Source organism: Balaenoptera physalus, assembly GCF_965194825.1.
Source record: "Balaenoptera physalus genome assembly, chromosome: 11".
Lineage (NCBI taxonomy): Eukaryota > Metazoa > Chordata > Mammalia > Artiodactyla > Balaenopteridae > Balaenoptera > Balaenoptera physalus.
In genome coordinates this window covers 61938319-61951682 of record NC_138896.1, presented here as the reverse complement: position 1 = coordinate 61951682, position 13364 = coordinate 61938319, and the positions used below count along the sequence as shown (strand labels likewise).

At 44.4% G+C, this 13364-nt stretch overlaps 1 protein-coding gene across 1 annotated transcript in view; it reads right to left on the bottom strand.

Annotated features, from left to right (window-relative positions):
* The window catches only part of DCLK3 (doublecortin like kinase 3), a 49781-nt gene that overhangs the window by 15001 nt on the left and 21416 nt on the right, over positions 1-13364 (bottom strand). Inside the window, exon 2 of the mRNA XM_082412808.1 lies at positions 26-1875. Coding sequence (XP_082268934.1) covers positions 26-1875 — 1850 coding nt within the window. The remainder of the gene's footprint in view (positions 1-25; positions 1876-13364) is intronic.

Here is a 13364-nt window from a genome sequence, read left to right as displayed (position 1 = left end):
CCACCGCAGGCAGGGCGGGGCTTACCAGCAGGTTTTCCGGCTTGAGGTCCCGGTGGACGATGCTCTTGTCGTGCATGTGCACGAGCGCCTTGCACAAGTCCATGAGCATGAGGGCAGCATCGCGCTCCGGGAACTTCACACTTTCTATAATGGCATCGAAAAGGTCCCCTCCCTGCACGTACTCCATGATCAGGTAGATCTCCGTGTCCGTTTCGTACACTTGATGCAGTTTCACGATGTTGGGGTGAGAGAGGCTCTGGATGATCAGGATCTCGCTGTCGACCATGTCCTCCTTCCCCTTGAGTTTGGACTTGTCTATGATCTTCATGGCGTAGGCCTGCTGGGTGCCGCGGTGCCTGCACTCCTTCACCACCGCGAAGTTCCCGTCCCCGATCACGCGGCCCGGCTCATACTGCTTGCGCACGTCGGCCGCCAGGATGCCCGGGGGCCGCCGCCTCCTGCCGCCCGGCCGCTCCGCCTTGCTCTCCTCCGGCCTCGTCTTGGGCTCCTTTTCTACCCTGGCCGGCGGCTCATCTCGGGAAACCATCCTCCTCCCTCCGGACGCACCCGGCTTTTTCCCCTTTTCCGCCTCCTGCTCATCCCCTCTGGTCCTGGGGAGCTTCTCTGGGTCGAGGTCGGCAGGATGCTGCCTCCGGAGCCAGCCTCCCTGCTTGCTCCTGCCTACGGTCCTGCTGTCTTTCTCCTCTCTTATGGGCTGGGCTTCCCCGACGACGTCCCTCTTGGCCTTGGCTGCTGCTGGGCAATGACCTTCCTGGCCTCCTGGGTCCCGGTCCTCTTTCTTGTCGGTGCTTTTGCTGGGTCTCCTCGGCTCCTGAGGCGGGTGCCCGGGACTGCTCCGGGTGCCCTCCTTACAACCTTCCTCCCCACCCTGGGGCTTCTCCTCTGGGGACCTCCTGCAGCTCCTGGTCCTCACCAACCTCTCTACGTCATAGCCGGGGCACCTGCCCAGGTCCAGCTCGCTGGTGCCCAGAGAGAGCCGCTCCCTCTGCAGGCTCTGCTGGAGCTCTCTTTCCCGCTTACACTTCTCACACCTGATTATTTCCCCCGACGTCTTTTCAATCTCCACCCCCAGGTGCTTCTCTCCGCTAGCATGCCTCTCCAGGGTGGCATCCCTGGGCACCTTGCTGCTGGGTTCAGGCTCCCACTTGCCCCTCACCCACTTTTTCTGGGCCCTCACCGTGTCCTCCACGGGGGTCCTGCCCTGATGTCTGATGGCAGCCTGGGACCTGGCAGCCTCACCGGAGCTCTTGGTGGTCTCGGTCTCCCCACAGTGGTGACCCCCTTTCAGAGCCTTGCTATAAAGCCTGCTTCTCAGCCTTGGAGAGGGGAGCCGGCTGTGCTGGGTCAAGGTCAGGGCCCGGGCTTTGCTGGGGTACAGTTCCTCTATAGCCACCTGGATGTTCTTCAGCGTCAGTGGCTCTTTGCCCACAGCTATGAAAGCATCTCCTTCCCTGAAGAAATCAGACACACTCCTGATTTCCCTGCCCTTGAGGCTAAACAGCTTCCGCACGCGGTCACTCTTCCATCTGGGAAAGCCCAGGGCCTCTGAGACGTCGGCCAAGAGCTGCTCGAAGGTCTGCACCGACCGTCTGTTGAGGAGCAGCGTGATCTTGCGGAGGGGGTGCCCACCCAGCTTGACCACGGTCACGACCCTGGGCTTCAGCAGGTTGCTGTCAGCGTGGACAGGGTGAAGGCCACCCTGGGGGCTGAACGTGGGCACCATGGAGCCTCGAGGCCCCAGGAATGGTTTCTCCAGGCTCCCTCGGCCAGCAGGCAGCCACGTGCCCTGCAGCTTCCGCTCCGTGATTCTCGAGCTTAAACATTTTAGAGAATGTTCACAGAGACCTCGATGTCCTGCAGGGGAAAAAGGACAAAACAGTATTAATCCAAGGGGTTCAAAGAGCCTTCTGACCTTCACCAAACCTTTACTAAAAATGACTGATGCTGTTACAAGTTAGAAGTGTGCTTGTTGAGGATCTGCTTGAAACAGTGGAGCCTTTGCCGGTTAGGTCTAGTCCCCGGTCTCCTCCAAGAGAGACCAGGAGTGCAGAATGGAGTCGGCACTGGGCCTGAGGTGGCTCCTCAGGTCTTACGGGGAGCAGGACGGACCATGCCTTGGGGGCCCCTTCCAGGCAAGGCCTAACCCTGAATGCAACTCCCGCTACCCTAAAGTAAGCTGAGCTTCAAGAATCTACAACTGAGATAAAAGGTTCAGCGTTTGCTGCCCAGGAAATACCAACAAGAGGTCAGAACTTTCTGGAACTTTAAAAAACCCAAATCTTTTTTTTTTTCCCTGCTAAGTCAATAAGCCTTTATTTTTATTTTTTCCATTTAAAAAAAATTAAAGTATAGTTAATCCACAATGTTGTGTTAGTTTCAGGTATACAGTAAAGTGACCCAGGCACACACACATATACGTATCTATTCCTTTCCAGGTTCCCCCTCACCACTAAAGAATCCAAATCTTACCCACTTCTTTGCCAAGAACAGTTTTCTCAGCTTGACTTTCAACCCACTCAGGGTGAGGCAAGATGTGAAGAGGTTATGATTGCAGAATTTGAGACAGATCTGGATTTGAATCCTGGCATGGCCACTAATTCTTTGCGTGAACTTGGACAAATTACCCACGTTCTGGTTTTTTTTTTCATCTCTGAAGTGAGAATGATAACATCTTCCTCCCAGGATTTTTGGGAAGAGTAAATGAGAAAATGATTACGATTCACCTGAATGAGTGCTTGACACACAGAAAGGGCACAGTGATAGCCAGTTATTAATATTGTCCTTATGATTTTTTTTAAATATAGATTTTATTCCTACAGTTCAAATTTATTTCCCTTTTTTTTTTTGCAATTACTTTATGTCAAATTTTTTGCTGCACGGCATGTCGGATCCTAGTTCCTCAACCAGGGATCAAACCCGCGCCCCCTGCATTGGAAGCACGGAGTCTTAACCACTGGACCACCAGGGAAGTCCCCTGTCCTTATGATCGTAATATCTCTTTTGTATGATCATTTCATTTTGGTAGCAAAGGAACTCATGGGCCAACATGACAAGGTGGTCTTCTCCAAATGGTTTTTCCTCTTGGTATTAAAAAAAGGAAAGAAAGAAACCAAAATCATATTAATAATGAGAATGTGCTCATTCTCATGGTGTTTCCTGATAAACTGAATAAATGAATAAAACAAGACTCTGTATTTCCTGGTCAAATGTACCCAGCCTTACCTCATTTTATTGTGTTTCACTTTATTATGCTTTGAAGATATTGCATTTTTTATCCGCTGAAGGTTTGTGGCAACCCTGGGTCAAGCAAGTCTATCGGCTATTTTTCCAAATAGCATTTGCTCCCTTCGTGTCTCTATGTCACATTTTGGTAACTCTCACAATATTTCAAATTTGGTCATTATTGTTATATTTGTGATGGTGATCTGTGATCAGGGATCTTAGATGTTACTCCTATGACTCACTGAAGGCTCAGATGATGGTTAGCATTTTTTACCAACAAGGTATTTTTATATTAATGTATATACATTGTCTTTTTTCCCAATTTATACTTTCTTTTTTTAAATTAATTTTTATTGGAGTATAGTTGCTTTACAATGTTGTGTTAGTTTCTACTGTACAGCAAAATGAATCAGCTATACTTACACATATATCCCCACTTTTATGGATTTCCTTCCCATTTAGGTCACCACAGTGCATTAAGTAGAGTTTTCATTAGTTGTCTATTTTATACATAGTATCAATAGTGTATAGGTGTCAATCCCAATCTCCCAATTCCTCCCACCCCACCCCCTTTCCCCCTTGGTATCCATACATTTGTTCTCTACGTCTGTGTCTCTATTTCTGCTTTGCAAATAAGATCATCTATACCATTTTTCTAGATTCCACATATATGTGTTAATATATGATACTTGTTTTTCTCTTTCTGACTTACTTAACTCTGTACGACACTCTCTAGGTCCATCTGTACATTGTTTTTTATGACATAATGCTATTGCATACTTAATAGACTATGGTAGAGTGGAAACAAAACTTTTATATGCACTGCAAAATCAAAAAATTTGTGTAACTCGCTTTATTGGGATATTCGCTTTATTGCAGTGCTCAGGAACCAAACCTGCGACAGCTCCAAGCTGTGACTACACTTGAGACAAAAGTGGTTCAATTTTCTGTTTTGTCCAGGTCAGGAAAGGAAACAGGAAAATGACAGAATGTGGAATTCAGTTAAACCATGAGAGTGGTTAATTATTAAAGTTGCCCCACAGGATCCGTATGTCATATCCTACGTGCAGCAATCTGCCATTTATGCTTCCTTTAAAAAGAAGTTAAAAATGATAATTTTTTTTAACATCTTTACTGGAGTATAACTGCTTTACAATGGTGTGTTAGTTTCTGCTTTATAACAAAGTGAATCAGCTATACATATACATATATCCCCATATCTCCTCCCTCTTGCGTCTCCCTTCCACCCTCCCTATCCCACCCCTCTAGGTGGTCACAAAGCACCGAGCTGATCTCCTTGTGCGATGCAGCTGCTTCCCACTAGCTATCTATTTTACATATGGTAGTGTATGTATGTCCATGCCACTGTCTCACTTCGTCCCAGCTTACCCTTCCCCCTCCCCGTTTGCTCAAGTCCATTCTCTACGTCTGCATCTTTGTTCCTGTCCTGCCCCTAGGTTCTTCAAAACCAATTTATTTTTTTTAGATTCCATATATATGTATACGGTAGCATACAGTATTTGTTTTTCTCTTTCTGACTTACTTCACTCTGTATGACAGACTCTAGGTCCATCCACCTCACTACAAATAACTCAATTTCGTTTCTTTTTATGGCTGAGTAGTATTCCATTGTATATATGTGCCACATCTTCTTTATCCATTCATTTGTCGATGGACATTTAGGTTGCTTCCATGTCCTGGCCATTGTAAATAGAGCTGCAATGAACATTGGGATACATGATTCTTTTTGAATTATGGTTTTCTCAGGGTATATGCCCAGTAGTGGGATTGCTGGGTCATATGGTAATTCTATTTTTCGTTTTCTTAAGGAATCTCCATACTGTTCTCCATAGTGGTTGTATCAATTTATGTTCCCAGGAACAGTACAAGAGGGTTCCCTTTTCTCCACACCCTCTCCAGCATTTATTGCTTGTAGATTTTTTGATGATGGCCATTCTGATTGGTGTGAGGTGATATGTCATTGTAGTTTTGATTTGCATTTCTCTAACGATTAGTGATGTTGAGCATACTTTCATGTGTTTATTGGCAATCTGTATATCTTCTTTGGAGAAAAGTCTATTTAGGTCTTCTGCCCATTTTTGGATTGGGTTGTTTGTTTTTTTCATATTGAGCTGCATGAGCTACTTGTAAATTTTGGAGATTAATCCTTTATCAGTTGCTTCATTTGCAAATATTTTCTCCCATTCTGAGGGTTGTCTTTTCGTCTTGTTTATGGTTTCCTTTCCTGTGCAAAAGCTTTTAAGTTTCATTAGGTCCCATTTCTTTATCTTTGTTTTTATTTCCATTACTCTAGGAGGTGGGTCAAAAAGTATCTTGCTGTGATTTATGTCATAGAGTGTTCTGCCTATGTTTTCCTCTAAGAGTTTTATAGTGTCTGGCCTTACATGTAGGTCTTTAATCCATTTTGAGTTTATTTTTCTGTATGGTATTAGGGAGTGTTCTAATTTCATTCTTTTACATGTAGCTCTCCAGTTTACCGAGCACCACTTATTGAAGAGGCTGTCTTTTCTCCATTGTATATTCTTGCCTCCTTTATCAAAGATAAGGTGACCTTATGTGCGTGGGTTTACCTCTGGGCTTTCTATCCTGTTCCATTGATGTATATTTCTGTTTTTGTGCCAGTACCATACTGTCTTGATTAATGTAGCTTTATAGTATAGTCTGAATTCCAGGAGCCTGATTACTCCAGCCCCATTTTTCTTTCTCAAGATTGCTTTGGCTATTCAGGGTCTTTTGTGTTTCCAAACAAATTGTGCAATTTTTTGTTCTACTTCTGTAAAAAATGCCATTGGTAGTTTGATAGGGATTGCATTGAATCTGTAGATTGCTTTGGGTAGTATAGTCATTTTCACAATGTTGATTCTTCCAGTCCAAGAACATGGCATATCTCTCCATCTGTTTGTATCATCTTTAATTTCTTTCATCAGGGTCTTATAGTTTTCTGCATACAGGTCTTTTGTCTCCCTAGGTAGGTTTATTCCTAGGTATTTTATTCTTTTTGTTGCAATGGTAAATGGGAGTGTTTCCTTAATTTCTCTTTCAGATTTTTCATCATTAGTGTATAGGAATGCAAGAGATTTCTGTGCATTAATTTTGTATCCTGCTACTTTCCCAGATTCTTTGATTAGCTCTAGTAGTTTGCTGGTAGCATCTTTAGGATTCTCTATGTAGAGTATCATGTTATCTGCAAACAATGACAGCTTTACTTCTTTTCCGATTTGGATTCCTTTTATTTCTTTCTCTTCTCTGATTGCTGTGGCTAAAACTTCCAAAACTATGTTGAATAACAGTGGTGAGAGTGGACAACCTTGTCTTGTTCCTGAGGTTAGAGGAAATGGTTTCAGTTTTTCACCATTGAGAACGATGTTAGCTGTGGGTTTGTCATATGTGGCCTTTATTATGTTGAGGTAAGTTCCCTTTATGCCTACTTTCTGGAGAGTTTTTATCATAAACGGGTGTTGAATTTTGTTGAAAGCTTTTTCGGTATCTATTGTGATGATCATATGGTTTTTCTCCTTCAATTTTTTAATATGGTGTATCACGTTGATTGATTTGTGTATATTGAAGAATCTTTGCATTCCTGGGATAAACCCCACTTGATCATGGTGTATGATCCTTTTACTGTGCTGTTGGATTCTGTTTGCTAGTATTTTGTTGAGGATTTTTGCAACTACGTTCATCAGTGATATTGGCCTGTTGTTTTCTTTCTTTGTGACATCTTTGTCTGGTTTTGGTATCAGGGTGATGTTGGCTTCGTAGAATGAGTTTGGGAGTGTTCCTCCCTCTGCTATATTTTGGAAGAGTTTGAGAAGGATAGGTGTTAGCTCTTCTTTAAATGTTTGACAGAATTCACCTGTGAAGCCATCTGGTCCTGGGCTTTTGTTTGTTGGAAGATTTTTAATCACAGTCTCAATTTCAGTGCTTGTGATTGGTCTGTTTATATTTTCTATTTCTTCCTGGTTCAGTCTCGGAAAGTTGTGCTTTTCTAAGAATTTGTCCATTTCTTCCAGGTTGTCCATTTTATGGGCATAGAGTTGCTTGTAGTAGTCTCTCATGATCCTTTGTATTTCTGCAGTGTCAGTTGTTACTTCTCCTTTTTCATTCCTAATTCTGTTGATTTGAGTCTTCTCTCTTTTTTTCCTAATGAGTCTGGCTAATGGTTTATCAATTTTGTTTATCTTCTCAAAGAACCAGCTTTTACTTTTATTGATCTTTGCTATTGCTTTGTTCATTTCTTTTTCATTTATTTCTGAACTGATCTTTATGATTTCTTTCCTTCTGCTAACTTTGGGGTTTTTTTGTTCTTCTTTCTCTAATTGCTTCAGGTGTAAGGTTAGGTCGTTTATTTGAGATGTTTCTTGTTGCTTGAGGTAGGATTGTATTGCTATAAACTTCCCTCTTAGAACTGCTTTTGCTGCATCCTATAGGTTTTGGGTTGTCGTGTTTTCACTGTCATTTGTTTCTAGATATTTTTTGATTTCCTCTTTGATTTCTTCAGTGACCTCTTGGTTATTTAGTAGTGTATTGTTTAGCCTCCATGTGTTCATATTTTTTACAGATTTTTTTCCTGTAATTGATATCTAGTCTCATAGCATTGTGGTCAGAAAAGATACTTGATACAATTTCAATTTTCTTAAATTTACCAAGACTTGATTTGTGACCCAAGATATGATCTATCCAGAGAATGTTCCATGAGCACTTGAGAAGAAAGTGTATTCTGTTGTTTTTGAATGGAATGCCCTATAAATATCAATTAAGTCCATCTTGTTTAATGTATCATTTAAAGCTTGTGTTTCCTTATTTATTTTCATTTTGGATGATCTTTAGCACCCCACCCCTACTATGATTGTGTTACTGTCAATCTCCCTTTTTATGGCTGTTAGCATTTGCCTTGTGTATTGAGGTGCTCCTATGTTGGGTGCATAAATATTTACAATTGTTATATCTTCTTCTTGGATTGATCCCTTGATCATTATGTAGTGTCCTTCTCTGTCTCTTGTAATAGTCTTTATTTTAAAGTCTATTTTGGGGCTTCCCTGGTGGCGCAGTGGTTGAGAATCTGCCTGCCAATGCAGGGGACACGGGTTCGAGCCCTGGTCTGGGAGGATCCCTCATGCCGCGGAGCAACTGGGCCCGTGAGCCACAATTGCTGAGCCTGTGCATCTGGAGCCTGTGCTCCGCAACAAGAGAGGCCGCGATAATGAGAGGCCCGCGCACCGCGATGAAGAGTGGCCCCCACTTGCCGCAACTAGAGAAAGCCCTCGCACAGAAACGAAGACCAACACAGCCATAAATAAATAAATAATAAATAAATAAATTAAAAAAAAAAAAAATAAAGTCTATTTTGTCTGATATGAGAATTGCTACTACAGCTTTCTTTTGATTTCCATTTGCATGGAATATCTTTTTCCATCCCCTCACTTTCAGTCTGTATGTGTCCCTAGGTCCGAAGTGGGTCTCTTGTAAACAGCATATATACAGGTCTTGTTTTTGTATCCATTCAGCCAGTCTATGTCTTTTGGTGGGAGCATTTAATCCATTTACATTTAAGGTAGTTATCGATATGTATGTTCCTATTACCATTTTCTTAATTGTTTTGGGTTTGTTATTGTAGGTCATTTCCTTCTCTTGTGTTTCCTGCCTAGAGAAATTCCTTTTCCATTTGTTGTAGAGCTGGTTTGGTGGTGCTGAATTCTCTTAGCTTTTGCTTTTCTGTAAAGGTTTTAATTTCTCTGTCGAATCTGAATGAGATCCTTGCTGGGTAGAGTAATCTTGGTTGTAGGTTTTCCCCTTTCATCACTTTAAATATGTGCTGCCACACCCTTCTGGCTTGCAGTGTTTCTGCTGAAAGATCAGCTGTTAAACTTATGGGGATTCCCTTGTATGTTATTTGTTGTTTTCCCCTTGCTGCTTTTAATATTTTTTCTTTGTATTTAATTTTTGATAGTTTGATTAATATGTGTCTTGGCATATTTCTCCTTGGATTTATCCTGTATGGGACTCTCTGCGCTTCTTGGACTTGATTGACTATTTCCTTTCCCATATTAGGGAAGTTTTCAACTATAATCTCTCAAATATTTTCTCAGTCCCTTTCTTTTTCTCCTCTTCTTCTGGGACCCCAATAATTCTAATGTTGGTGCGTTTAATGTTGTCCCAGAGGTCTCTGAGACTGTCCTCAATTCTTTTCATTCTTTTTTCTTTATTCTGCTCTGCGGTAGTTATTTCCACTATTTTATCTTCCAGATCACTTATGCATTCTTCTGCCTCAGTTATTCTGCTATTAATTCCTTCTAGAGAATTTTAAATTTCATTTATTGTGTCGTTCATCATTGTTTGTTTGCTGTTTAGTTCTTCTAGGTCCTTGTTAAACGTTTCTTGTATTTTCTCCATTCTATTTCCGAGATTTTGGATCATCTTTACTATCATTACTCTGAATTCTTTTTCAGGTAGACTGCCTATTTCCTCTTCATTTATTTGGTCTGGTGGGTTTTTACCTTGCTCCTTCATGTGCTGTGTGTTTCTCTGTCTTCTCATTTTGCTTAACCTACTGTGTTTGGGGTCTCCTTTTCACAGGCTGCATGTTGGTAGTTCCCATTGTTTTTGGTGTCTGCCCCCAGTGGGTAAGGTTGGTTCAGTGGCTTCTGTAGGCCTCCTGGTGGAGGGGACTGGTGCCTCCACCAGCGTTCTGGTGGATGAGGCTGGATCTTGTCTTTCTGGTGGGCAGGACAGTGTCTGCTGGTGTATTTTGGGGTGTCTGTGACCTTATTATGATTTTAGGCAGCCTCTCTGCTAATGGGTGGGGTTGTGTTCCTGTCTTGCTAGTTGTATGGCATAGGGTGTCCAGCACTGTAGCTTGCTGGTCGTTGAGTGGAACTGGGTCTTAGTGCTGAGATGGAGATCTCTGGGAGAGCTTCTGCCGTTTGATATTACATGGAGCCGGGAGGTCTCTGGTGGACCAATGTCCTGAACTCGGCTCACCCACCTCAGCAGCACAGGCCTGACACCTCGCTGGAGCACCAAGACCCTGTCAGCCACATGGCTCAGAAGAAAAAGGAGAAGAAAAAGAAAGAAAGAAAAAAATAAAATAATTAAAATAAAAAATAATTTTAAAATTATTAAAAATTAAAAAAAGAATAAAAAGAAGAGAGCAACCAAACAAAAAAATAAATCCACCAATGATAACCAGCACTAAAAACTATACTAAAAAACAAAAACAAAAACAAAAAACGGACAGACAGACCCTAGAACAATAACTCTAAATACCAAACTAAGTTAAACATAAAACCAAAAACAAATTAGATGCAGAAAGCAAACCCCAAGTCTACAGTTGCTCTCAAAGTCCACTGCCTCAATTTTGGGATGATTCGTTGTCTATTCAGGTATTCCAGAGATGCAAGGTACATCAAGTTGACTGTGGAGATTTAATCCGCTGCTCCTGAGGCTGCTGGGAGAGATTTCCCTTTCTCTTCTTTGTTCGCACAGCTCCTGGGGTTCAGCTTTGGATTTGGCCCCGCCCCTGCATGTAGGTCACCTGAGGGCATCTGTTCTTTGCTCAGACAGGACGGGGTTAAAGCAGCAGCTGATTAGGGGGCTCTGGCTCTCTCAGGCCGGGGGGAGGGAGGGGTGCGGAATGCGGGGCGAACCTGCTGCGGCACAAGCCAGCATGACGTTGCAACAGCCTGAGATGCGCCATGTGTTCTCTCCAGGAAGTTGTCCCTGGATCACAGGACCGTGGCAGTGGCGGGCTGCACAGGTTCCCGGGAGGGGAGGTGTGGATGGTGACCTGTGCTTGCACACAGGTTTCTTGGTGGCTGCAGCAGCAGCCTTAGCGTTTCATGCCCCGTCTCTGGAGTACGCGCTGGTAGCCACAGCTCGCACCCATCTCTGGAGCTTCTTTAAGCGGCTCTCTGAATCCCCTCTCCTCGTGCACCGCGAAACAAAGAGGCAAGAAAAAGTCTCTTGCCTCTTCGGCAGTTCCAGACTTCTTCCCGGAATCCCTCCTGGCTGGCTGTGGTGCACTAGCCCCTTTCAGCCTGTGTTCACGCAGCCAACCCCAGTCTTCTCCCTGGGATCTGACCTCCGAGGCCCGAGCCTCAGCTCCCAGCCCCCGCCCGTCCCAGTGGGTGAGCAGACAAGCCTCTCGGGCTGGTGAGTGCAGCTCGGCACCGATCCTCTGTGCAGGAATCTCTCCACTTTGCCCTCTGCACCCCTGTTGCTGCGCTCTCCTCCGTGGCTCCGAAGCTTCCCCCTGGCAAGCCCCCATCTCCGCCAGTGAAGGGGCTTCCTAGCGTGGAAACTTTTCCTCTTTCATAGCTCCCTCCCTGAGATGCAGGTCCCGTCCCTATTCTTTTGTCTCTGTTTTTTCTTTTTTCTTTTGCCCTACCCAGGTACGTGGGGAGTTTCTTGCCTTTTGGGAAATCTGAGGTCTTCTGCCAGTGTTCAGTAGGTGTTCTGTAGGAGTTGTTCCACATGTAGATGTATTTCTGATGTATTTGTGGGGAGGAATGTGATCTCCATGTCTTACTCCTCCACCATCTTGAAGGTCTCCCCCAAAATGATAATTTTTAAGTGCATTTGAATTGTAGCAGAAAGTCCAGTTGTGCCAGCATGGGCAATTTGGCCCAGCATATTGACACAGAATGTTTTTTGGTTTTTAATTATAACATACAATCTGTTCTGAGATGATTTCCATCTAGACACAGGTGTCAGATTAGATGACAAGTGGTGGCCGGTACTGATCTTCCCACAGGATTTATGAGCTTACCAGTCATGTTTACAGTTAAACTATTTATTTATGTACATCTGTCGTTCCTTTCTTCTCATAGTCTCTCTGATCTGCCTCCATTTTTGGCTGAGAGGGTTGATGCTGAGAGAGGAGAAGAGAGGTCTCCAGCAGTCACACTAGTTCATGTTTCCTCAGGAAACAGGAAGGATGCCAAGGAAGGTAACCTTCAGATGCACGTGTGCAAAGGCACTAAGTCTTCTCATTTGTTTTCCTTAGTGTGCTTCTCACGGAGTGGGACCCTCAATACATATTTGTCAGGCTAAGGAAAGGGAAAAGAATTCTCTATTCCAGGGAAGGTTCAGGGGAGAACCAGGAGGACAAAGGAACATTCTGTGAATACCCTAGGGATGCAGGAGAGTTTAGCATGGAAGGGGGCTCAGGAGGGGCCCAGAGGAGGTCCAAGATGGGATGTCAGGAGACACACACCAGTACTCTTGGAACAGGACAGACACTGTGGGTCGCATGTTGAGTGGTGACTTAGGACAAAAGAGGCAAGTCGTGATGAGACCTCAGGGTCCCAAATAGTGAACCTGCGCAGTTTGAGTGTAATGACAGATGACTAGGCCCTGTGGTACCCAGAGTCTGAGGGCAGTGGGGGGGGGGAGGGGTGGGCACGTTCTGGGATGCTTGTGCCCAGCCAGTTTCTGCAGACCCTAGCTCAGAAGCTGTCCTGATTTCCGGCGGTTAGGAGAGCACTGTGGGCACACTCCACCCCTGAATCCAGGAGAGGCTCCACAGGAGTGGCCCCATCCCGGGGCGCAGACACAAAGGATGTGAAGACAGCGCAGCTCAGCCTGTATCACCGCCATCACGCATGCCCAGCCCAACGCCCAGGCGTTCTCAAACTCACTTAAAGCCTCTGTAATCTGGGGCCAGAGTGAGAACTCGGTCCCTCTCCTTCCCAACATAATTAGGAGCTACAGGATTGGCACTTCTGGTTCTGTCTGCATCGTGCTACTGGGGAGTCCTGGGAAAACACAACCTCAAGATGCAATTATTATTATTATTATTATTATTATGGCCACACCGCGGGGCCTGCGGGATCTTTGTTCTGCGACCAGGGATCCAACCGCACCCCCTACAGTGGAAGTGCAGAGTCTTAATCCCTGAACCACCAGGGAAGTCCCAAGATGCAACTATTTTTATCCTCTATTCCACAAGCCCTCCTTCCTCCTTTAAAGTTCTTGGTCCAGAGCAAATTTTTCTCCTTTAGAAAAAAAATCAGCAGATTCTGAATGCCTGGTCCATAGGCAGGGAGAGCAAATATTAGGGATAGGAAGAGCCTGGCACGTCCCTGGGGCCCTGGGCTCAGTCT